The following is an 11,121-nucleotide window of genomic DNA, read 5'->3' as shown; positions in this document are numbered from 1 at the left end:
GGGTGTAGGCGAAAAGACAACAGACAGACTTTGTGGATCTCTGTGTGTATGAAAACCCACAATAACACACACTCCTGATTCGGTAGCGTCCCTAATACATATAGATTACTGACGTTAAATCCACTAAGGTTAACTCGGTCGAAACTACGCCGTTAGATTTTATTTCACCTTACTGAACTCGAAACATTCTCCATTTACTACGACTGCTGTCTTTCACACGTGAACATCGAGACCAGAGAATACTGTACATTTAATTAACCAGCGTACTGACCAGCGTACTAACCAGCGTACTAACCACTGTACTGACCAGCGTACTAACCACTGTACTGACCAGCGTACTAACCACTGTACTAACCACTGTACTAACCAGCGTACTAACCAGCGTACTAACCACTGTACTAACCACTGTACTGACCAGCGTACTAACCACTGTACTGACCAGCGTACTAACCACTGTACTAACCAGCGTACTAACCACTGTACTAACCAGCGTACTAACCACTGTACTAACCACTGTACTGACCAGCGTACTAACCACTGTACTGACCAGCGTACTAACCACTGTACTGACCAGCGTACTAATCAGCGTACTAACCACTGTACTAACCAGCATACTAACCACTGTACTGACCACTGTACTGACCAGCGTACTAACCAGTGTACTGACCAGCGTACTAATCAGTGTACTAACCACTGTACTGACCAGCGTACTAACCACTTTACTGACCAGCGTACTAACCACTGTACTGACCAGCGTACTAACCCCCATACTAACCCCTGTAAGACCTACCATCCTAATCAGTCCCTCCAGGGTTTCACGATCGCAGACATTGACGCAAAATCATGCAAACTCCGCAACCTTCGGAGGACCTTGAGAATTTCTCAAAATTACCGCAGATTTTCCGCAGATTCGGGCCAAGACGTGTCGTGTGACATCATCTCCACGCACGTTCAGCAAAAGCCCTCTTCGATTCACGTGCGTCGAACACGAGTACAGCTAAAAGGCCTCGTTTACCGACAGACATCACTGTGAAAGAGCGCGCAGAACAATTCCGTGCTATCGCGATTTCGCCGATTCGAGTAGTTTTCCGCATAAAAAGCGCAAAAAAACTCAAGTTGCATCGCAGCTTTTGAAAAAATCCAACGGAAAATCTCCAACTCCGCGAGATCCTGTATGAATGCGTATAAGCAAAATGCGTAAAGGTCAGCAGTTGTGGTTACATTTGACGACGTCTTTTTCTAAATATCATCAGGTCTCCAGTCAGGCCTTGTTTTATGTTTTATTTTTATAAGTATCAAACCCTCTCGCAGCGTCATTGCAATTTCAAAAAAATGTCCAGTTTGGTGTGCGACGGGCCCAACACGCCGTTTTTGGCTAACACGCAGGTCCGGCGTCGGCCTCCTGCCTCGACTTTGAAGGTCAGCGTGGCTACATGGGGACGAAAGTCTGGATTAAGGAAGCTGAGGTGAGAGGCGGCGTTAAAACCTACTTGGCAGCTCATTGAGAGTGCAGTCACAACGCTGAATACCAGAGAGAGAGAGAGTGTATGTGTGTGTGTGTGTGATAGAGGTTAGAGAGGCAGAGATTCCTGCTGGCTCAGTGTTTTTTCTCTGGGCTTTGCTGGTCCTTGGTGAGCAGCAGCACTCTGAGCTCCTGAGGAAAAAGAGAGATGAAGGAGAGACGACACTCGGGTGCTCTGATGAGCTCAGGGACGTCCTCGATGTTTGAGCTCTTATCGCACTAGTTGTGATTGTGCTACCACTGCAGAAATACAAGTAAAGTGTGTGTGTAAGTGGTGAGTGCTTACCTTGACTTTACCTAGTTATGAATGCATTTGCTTTTCCTCTGCTGGCTGAAGTCACATGTTGCATCATTATCTGTAATAGATTATGCTGGTTTGTCCCCAAAAAGTCCAAGGAAGATGAATATAATTCAAAAGTAAGTGGTGTTGGGGGGGTGATGGGGCATCTACCTAGCAACTGATGCAATGAGTAGAGATGTTCTGCAGCACTTCTGCCCCCTAACTGCCGAACAGCGCTATTACATCTCTCAGATTAATAGCGAACTTGATCAGCTTTATTTGCGAGACGTTAAATCTGAAAAGAAAGCACATGCAAAGTAATAAATACAAATTGATAATGCAGGTGAGGTTTTAAAAATGATATCAGAATGCAGGTGGACTGAATGTGAGTGTTTCTCACTTTTTCTGTCTCTCTCTCAACTATCTCTCTCTCTCTCTCTCTCTCTGATTTTGGTCTTGGCGACTGTGTCTTCTTCTGAATATTGTTATTTACATTTACATTTATGGGCGCACGGTGGCTTAGTGGTTAGCACGTTCGCCTCACACCTCACACCTAGGCTCCAGGTTTCCCCGTGACCCTGAAGGAAAGGATAAGCGGTCTAGAAGATGGATGGATGGACGGACATTTACATTTATTCATTTACATTACGCTTTTATCCAAAGCGACTTACAGATGAGGAAATACAAGCAAAGCGATATATCGAGCGGAGAACAATACAATAGTGCTACTGTACAAGATTTATAATTGAGTTCTAGAGAAGCAAAGCGCGCAGAGTCGAGGTGTAAGAGCCAGAGTACGTTGGTGGTGTGCGGTGGTGGTGTGTTGGTGCACGGTGGTGGAGGTGGTGTATTGGAGTGTGGTGGTGGTGGTGTGTTGGTGGTTGGGTGGTGGTTGTTTTTCTGTTGTTGCAGTCCAATAAGATAGATACTTTTCTTTTTGTGCATTAATTATTTGGTTGGGTCGGATTCTGTTCCTGAGGCTGATTATTGTTAGTTGTGTTAGTCTGTATGTGGAGCCTCAGGACCAGCTGAATGAGAAGGCTTTTTCACTGTTGATTTGGAATGATGAGAGTTGGGGGTCATTCAGTTTGGGACGCTTCCTTTTCTCAGTGTGGATTAATAACAGGTGCTGGCCTAATTCTGCCCTGCACGCATGGTTCGGTGTGTTCCTCTGTACCCTCAGGATGCCTTTGGAAACATCTGTATGCAGGGCTTCAGTTGGATTTTTGTCCCATTTTTCTAAATCATGATTCAGGAGATTTTCTTCACTGCCATATCGTGCCATGGGTTCTGTAACTGGTTCTGTAACTACCTACCTAACTACCTAAGTTTGAGCCAGATTCTAATGGGCATTGGAAATTGGATAGATTTTTTAACGGTGTAGAAAACCCTTCTTGCTTTTCAGTTCCTTCACAGCCAGGTTAAGGTTTCCATTTGCGCTGAATTTCAGTCCGAGGTATGTCTAGATTGTGGCATGATCGATTTTGGTCGTACTAAGAGTGTGAAACTGTATCTCTTAACCTGACATCTGGGGCTTTTCTGAAATGTTAGAACTTTTAGTTTAGTTGGGCTTATGGTCAGGGCCCGGGTCTGACAGAACCTGTGTAGGAAGTCTAGGTTCTGCTGTAGACCCTCTGGTGTCTCTCTCGCTCTCTCTGTTTCTCTCTCTTTTTCTACTCCCTTTCTCACTATCTCTCTCTCTATCTCTCTCTCTTTCTCTCTGTTTCTCTCTCTTTTTCTACTCCCTTTCTCACTATCTCTCTCTCTCTCTCTCTGTTTCTCTCTTTTTCTACTCCCTTTCTCACTATCTCTCTCTCTCTCTCTCTGTTTCTCTCTTTTTCTACTCCCTTTCTCACTATCTCTCTCTCTCTCTCTCTGTTTCTCTCTTTTTCTACTCCCTTTCTCACTATCTCTCTCTCTCTCTCTCTCTCTTTCTCTCTGTTTCTCTCCCTTTTTCTACTCCCTTTCTCACTATCTCTCTCTCTCTCTCTCTGTTTCTCTCTCTTTTTCTACTCCCTTTCTCACTATCTCTCTCTCTCTCTCTTTCTTTCTGTTTCTCTCTTTTTCTACTCCCTTTCTCACTATCTCTCTCTCTCTCTCTGTTTCTCTCTCTTTTTCTACTCCCTTTCTCACTATCTCTCTCTTTCTCTCTGTTTCTCTCTCTTTTTCTACTCCCTTTCTCACTATCTCTCTCTCTCTTTGTTTCTCTCTCTTTTTCTACTCCCTTTCTCTCTCTCTCTCTCTCTGTTTCTCTCTCTTTTTCTACTCCCTTTCTCACTATCTCTCTCTCTCTTTCTACTCCCTTTCTCACTATCTCTCTCTCTCTCTCTTTCTCTCTCTTTTTCTACTCCCTTTCTCTCTCTCTCTCTCTCTCTCTGTTTCTCTCTCTTTTTCTACTCCCTTTCTCACTATCTCTCTCTCTCTCTGTTTCTCTCTCTTTTTCTACTCCCTTTCTCTCTCTCTCTCTTTCTCTCTCTCTCTGTTTCTCTCTCTTTTTCTACTCCCTTTCTCACTATCTCTCTCTCTCTTTCTACTCCCTTTCTCACTCTCTCTCTTTTTCTACTCCCTTTCTCACTATCTCTCTCTCTCTTTCTACTCCCTTTCTCACTATCTCTCTCTCTGTTTCTCTCTCTTTTTCTACTCCCTTTCTCACTATCTCTCTCTCTCTGTTTCTCTCTCTTTTTCTACTCTCTTTCTCACTATCTCTCTCTCTCTCTCTACTCCCTTTCTCTCTCTCTCTGTTTCTCTCTCTTTTTCTACTCCCTTTCTCACTCTCTCTCTCTCTCTCTCTCTCTCTCTCTCTCTCTCTCTCTCTATCCCCCTCTCTTACAGTCTCTCTCTCTGTCTGTTTCCAGGCAGTACTATGAGATGCTGTACAACACAGCAGACGAGTTGTTGAACCTGGTGGTGGATCAGGGCGTGCGTTACAGCGAGCTGGAGTACATCAACGCTCTGAGCCTCCTGCACCGCAGCCAGACGGGCGTGGGAGACCTGAGCGTCCAGAACACACGCCTGCAGCGCCTCAAAGAGATCATCTGCGAGCAGGCCGCCATCAAACAGGCCACCAAGGACAAGAAGATCACCACCGTGTAAACACACACACACAAAACGCATACCTGCAAAAACCTGTATAAGCCCAGTCGCTTTTTCACTTAATGGTCAACACTAGAAGATGAAAAAAAAGCATTGCGCACATGCTGTTTATATATATTTACACACACACACACGCACACGAAATTAGTCTTTAATGAAATAATCCCTCGGAGCCTGTCTCACAAACCGTGGCTTCACCTCGTGGAATAATCTGGACGCGTGACTCGAGGACACAGTCATCTCATTTTCCTGTAATTTAAAAGCACTGCTCTCGGTTATATGGCGCCTTACACACACACACACACACACACACACACACACATCAGGCCGTGTCCACAATCTCACACGGCAGATTAGAGCACTGGAATTATTATCGGAGAGTCCCTGTGAAGTGTTTAGTTCTCTTAGGAAGGGAAAGGCATTCTTTTATTCTGCATTTCTTTGCGTTTCTTTAACACTGCCGTTTATTTAGAGGGAAGGATGATTGATCGTATATGGTGTCTTTAGAACTCGGGCTCGGTGAGGTGTGTGTGTGTGTGTGTGTGTGTGTGTGTGTGAGAGAGAGAGAGAGAGAGAGAGAGAGAGAGAGAGAGAGAGAGAGAGAGAGAGATCTCCAGCCTCCAACTGCAGCTATTAAAGCTTTAATTTGCCGCTTTTTTCCTTAAGTCTTACTCACTTAGTCTGTCTCTCACTCACTCACTCTCTCACACACACACACACACACACTCGCTCTCTCATTCACACACACGGAGAGCCACAAATCATTCATTCTTTCTGCCCCATGGTGTTTTTAGTTCATTAACTCGGAAGAAAAGTGCTTAACAAGAGAGGGAGAAAGAAAGCCCTGTCGATAGAGAAACACGGGAAGCAGGCAGCGGCGTTCCCTGAAGCCAGCGCAGCGATACATCATTATGACTCGGTGTCAGGAATCAATAACGGCCTGCGGGGGCTGCTGAACGTGTTAACGTGGAGAAAACATCTTTAATATTCCGACTTCATTTGAATGATCGCGTGCATACGGAGAGGAAGCGATGGGGAGGTTGCAGAAATGTCGCCGGAGCGAAGCTCTGTGGAGTGAAGCTGGTTTTCTGAGTGCTAGTGCTAGTTTTTTGTTTTCTTTTAACGTTAATCACCAGAATGCCCAGAAACTCCTTTATATATTTTGTATGTTTTATTCGTGGTGTGGGTTTTCACTGTCCCAAGCCTCGATGTTGTGCACACAGCTATGTAAAATGATTAGTTACTGATTTCTTTTGCTTCGGACGTGTTTCGCGTCCATCACGTTACTATTCGACGTACCGACGGGGAACGAAATTTCCCTCGTTTTCATTTCAATTCTGTACAACATCATCAGATCTGAAATAAATAAATAAATAAAATCGATTCCTTTTTGTCTGTGGGTTATTTCATTACGGATCAGATAACACCGTGTTTTTTGGCGTTATTTTTTTTTTATACTAAGTACTAATGACCCGAGAGTCCTGCTCAGCTTTTATTGCTTAAGCATATCGGACAGATACAGTACTCTGGCCCTAAACCATGTACTGATTGATAGACTAGTACCTAGAAGTCAATTGTGTAACAAGCAGGGAGCCAGTGTACTGATTTAAGAATCAGGATGATGTGATCCATTTTGTAGTTAGTGGTTTATTCCTTAGCAAGGCAGTATGGTATGGTATGTAATGTGTAGTTGATCAAAATGGCCCATGAGTCTATATGGTACTGCTGGACAGTTTCATTTAACACCAGAACGAGGTAAGTACAATTGAAAAAAAAACAAAAGTGCTATGAAGAAATGCAGATCTTAATTGATCGTATTGTACATATTACAGTTTTATGTCTCTTACTGATCAATAAAAGCGCAATATATGACCAGGATTCAACACGTAGTCAGACTTACCTGCGGTACCGGGGTATTTATTGTGTCAGAGGAGGTTGGTTGCTTATCAAACATCGTGTGTTTCCATTAAAATCTGTTATCATTTTAAAGAGTAAAATTCATTCTACTGTACTCTATTGACTCTATATTCTCCACAAGAGCAAAGCGTTAAAACTTTATTTGATGCGCTATATGTCCAAAGGTTTGTGGACACCTGACCAAAACACTCATGTGTTTGTTGAACATCTCATTCCAGACTGTAGTCCACTTTTTGCTGATTTAATAACCTCCACTCATTAGATTTTAAATGTTGGGTTAGTGAGATCAGGCACTGATGTTGGGATGGCGAGGAGGCTCCAGTTCATCCCAAAGGTGTTGAGGTCGAGGTCAGGGCTCTGTGCAGGACACTCGAGTTCTTCCAGTCCAACCTTAACACACCATGTCTTCATGGAGCTGGCTTTGTGCACAGGTGCATCGTCATGCTGGAACAGGTCTGAACCTCTTAGTTCCAGTGAAGGAAAATTGTATATAATACTACAGCAGACAAAGACATTGTTTACAATTGTGTGTTTCCAACTTTGTGGCAAGAGACTGGGGAAGAACCACATCCTCAGGTGTCCATCCATTTTGGTTAGAGGTATCATAAAGCGGAAGAAGTTGGAGACTAACCAGAGGGTCCGATGCTCTCATAAATAAAGGTACCACACTGGACTATTTAGATTTTACCTGAAAATGTAAATATAGTGTTCCTTTTGAAAATAATTTAAGGTACATAACGGAACCTTAAGGATCTCAGATATACATTAAATCTAAACCACATGCACTGTCCTAGGTAGTCATTATAAGAAGTCATTCATTATAAGTTGCATTTTCAGCTGAATTTGATTAAACCACTCGAAGCATTCGTTGTGTTAAAGTATTTCAGTTGCTTCTGTTTGATTTGTTCATTGCAAACAGCTGAAAGGTGTAAATTTTGACAATAAACCTGATTTACAATGGGGGTTAATTAATTTTGATTGCAACTTGCAACCTGTAGCTTTACAATCATGAGGTCTTTTTTTGAGTATAATTTTAAATAAAGTTATCAGTTTAGAAAGTGTGATTATGTCATTTCAGTGGCTTTCTCTTTAGGCTATGCTTCAGTGAAAAACAAATCCACTCCCAACAATAACTGAGGCTAGTAACGTGGACTGATATGTCCACACAGGATCCAGGAGTAAGGCACATCTGCAGGAGATCCAAAGGAAGGTAAGTAAATGAAATGGGTCAGATAGACAGACCTGATGTGAAGGATCTCAAGAACTATCTTGGTGCATATTAGAAGCAGTAAGACCATCTAACCAAGCTAAACCCTGTGGGATATCGATCCAGTGATTAGTTCTGCAGCTAATGAAGACAAATCCCAGCCAGAATGCACATTAGCTCAATATAACTAGATTGTCTTGGTACTTTGCTGGGAAATCAACAGGATTCTGATCCAGCAGAGTGCTCAAGACCAAGACTGAGAATGAACTAACTGTCGAACTCGTTATGATCCCAACGTACAGCCTAAAATAATCAAACTGTTCCATGTAAGAAGAGTCAGCAGGTTATTCATTATGCAACCCTGCTTATATAAGATCACCATCTGCCATTTTATCTTGAGCATAATTTAAGAGAAATGATTTCTAATTTCTGGGGAATGGGTTATTAAGTTAATTATGTGTGCACATACACGCACTGAGCACTTTATTAGGAACACTATACTAATACAGGGAAGGGCCTCCGTTTGCTCAAGTGTTTGTAGAATGGATTCCACAAGATGTTGGAAGTATTCCTTTAAGATTTTGGTCTATGTTGACGTGAATTAATTCCTGCAGACTTTGACAGGTGCCCTTTCATGCTGTGAATCTCTACCACATCCTGAAGGTGTTCTATTGGATTCAAGCAACGATGGATTGGTGTTAACGGGCCCAAAGTGTGCCAAGAAAACATTCTCCACACCGTCACACCAGCTCCATCAACCTGGACTGTTGACACAAGGCAGGTTGGTTCCAGGGATTCAAGCTGTTGGTGCCAAATACTGACTCTAACATCTGTGTGCCTCAGAAGATATCTGGATTCATCAGATCGGGCTACGTTTTTCCAGTCTTCAACTGTCCAGTTTTGGTGAGCCTGTGCTCACTGCAGCCTCAGCTTTCTGTTCTTGGCCGACAGAAGTGATACCCAACGTGGTCTTCTGCTGTTATAGCCCATCCACCTCAAGGATCAACGTATTGTCCATTTTGAGATGCTTTTCTGCTCACCACAATTGTACAGAGTGGTTATCTGAGTTACTGTAGCCTTTCTGTCAGCTCGAACCAGTCTGGCCATCCATTCTCCGTTGACCTTTCTCATCAACAAGGCATTTCCGCTGGAATGTTTTTTCCTTTTTCTTTTCTTTTATTTTTTTTGATGGTTGTTGTGAACTGGCCAGTATCTGCATGATTTTATGCATTGCACTGCTGCCACACAATTGGCTGATTAGATAATTGCATGAATGTGTAGATGTACAGGTGTTCATATTAAAGTAATATCTGCTTAATCTATATCACATTCATTTCATCTTGATTTTAAATAATGGATAATCATTTTGCTATTTAATTCGAATTCTTCTAAATTGCTTATTATGATTGTTGTACATTTACAATAATATAAATATAAGGAGGACAGACTATGTTCTGTGAGCAGGTAGACAGTGATCGGGGATTGTTCACTGTGCTTAGCACCGCCTCTGGCAGTCTTCTGGTTAGGAATAAATCACCACCTTAATAGGCTCCGTGTTAAAATCACTACACTTCACCACTTTATTTGACGTACTTGGCTGAGATGCTGTGTTTCTACTGACCTAATTGTGATCACATTCCTAAAGCCAACTAACATTGGCTTTATCCATCCATCCATCCATCCATCCTAAAGCCAACTAACATTGGCTTTATCCATCCATCCATCCATCCATCCTAAAGCCAACTAACATTGGCTTTATCCATCCATCCATCCATCCTAAAGCCAACTAACATTGGCTTTATCCATGCATCCAACCATCCATCCTAAAGCCAACTAACATTGGCTTTATCCATCCATCCATCCATCCATCCTAAAGCCAACTAACATTGGCTTTATCCATCCATCCATCCATCCATCCTAAAGCCAACTAACATTGGCTTTATCCATCCATCCATCCATCCATCCTAAAGCCAACTAACATTGGCTTTATCCATCCATCCATCCTAAAGCCAACTAACATTGGCTTTATCCATTTATCCATAGCACCATTAGTGGTGCTAAGCACATCTTCTATACCACTTATCCTACATGGTCACGGGGAACCTGGAGCCTATCCCAGGGAGCATGGGGCACAAGGCGGGGTACACCCTGGACAGGGTGCCAATCCATCGCAGGGCTCAATCACATACACATTCACACACCCATTCATACACTACGGACACTTTGGACATGCCAATTAGCCTACCATGCATGTCTTTGGACTGGGACCCTTGCAGCACGGCGAGAACATATAAACTCCGCACACAGGGTAGCGGCAGGAATCGAACCCCCAACCCTGGAAGCGTGAGGCAAATGTGCTTTGCTTGCACAGCTGATAAAGGATTATTGTCTGAAATGCCTGTTTCTCTGGAAACTTTGTGTTTTATGCTTAATTGTTAATACATCTATTTTTATTACTGAAGTACACTCCAAACTGAAAGAAAGGGAATATGTGTTCAGTCAGATTTAAGAGAAAATATGAAGTAGTTTATATTAAAAATATTAAATATGTCATAAAAATATGAGTATATTGCTTAATTTAATTTAAACAAGTATCTAATCTACTAGTTTGAATTATGTAGAGTGAGCGTGATCCAGTCTGATGGGGATGTTGGTGTACACCCCTTCATGGCAACAGTATTCCCTAATAGCTGTGGGCTCTTTCAGCAGGATAAAAAACTGTTCGGGAACGGTTTGAGGAACATGACAAAGAGTTGAAGTTGACTCGGCCTCCAAATTCCTCACATCTCAATCCGATCCAGCATCTGTGGGACGTTCTGGACAAACAAGTCTGATCCATGGAGGCCCCACCTCACAACTTACAGGACTTAAAGGATCGGCTGCTAACATCTTTGTGCCAGATACCACAGCACACCTTCAGAGGTCTTGTGAAGTTCATAGTTCGTCGGGTCAGAGCTGTTTTGGTAGCACAAGGAGGACCTACACATATTAGGATTAGCATCTCATTCAGGGTGTTTTCCTGCCTCATTCCCAGTGTTCCCAGGATGAACACCGGAGCCACCTCAACCCTGATCAGGATAAAGTGGTTACTGGAGATGAATG

General features: G+C 42.9%; 1 protein-coding gene across 1 annotated transcript in view; it reads left to right on the top strand.

Moving 5' to 3' along the window:
- Nucleotides 1-6,278, top strand: part of exoc4 (exocyst complex component 4) — a 164,116-nt gene extending 157,838 nt beyond the window's left edge. Inside the window, exon 18 of the mRNA XM_053650543.1 lies at nucleotides 4,658-6,278. Within this exon, the coding sequence (XP_053506518.1) occupies nucleotides 4,658-4,895 (238 nt within the window). The 3' untranslated portion in view covers nucleotides 4,896-6,278. The remainder of the gene's footprint in view (nucleotides 1-4,657) is intronic.
- The last annotated feature ends 4,843 nt before the right edge of the window (nucleotides 6,279-11,121 follow it).

The sequence above is a fragment of the Ictalurus furcatus genome, chromosome 19, assembly GCF_023375685.1.
Source record: "Ictalurus furcatus strain D&B chromosome 19, Billie_1.0, whole genome shotgun sequence".
NCBI lineage: Eukaryota > Metazoa > Chordata > Actinopteri > Siluriformes > Ictaluridae > Ictalurus > Ictalurus furcatus.
The sequence above is the reverse complement of the archived record's forward strand: the minus strand, read 5'-3'. Positions and strand labels throughout refer to the sequence as shown.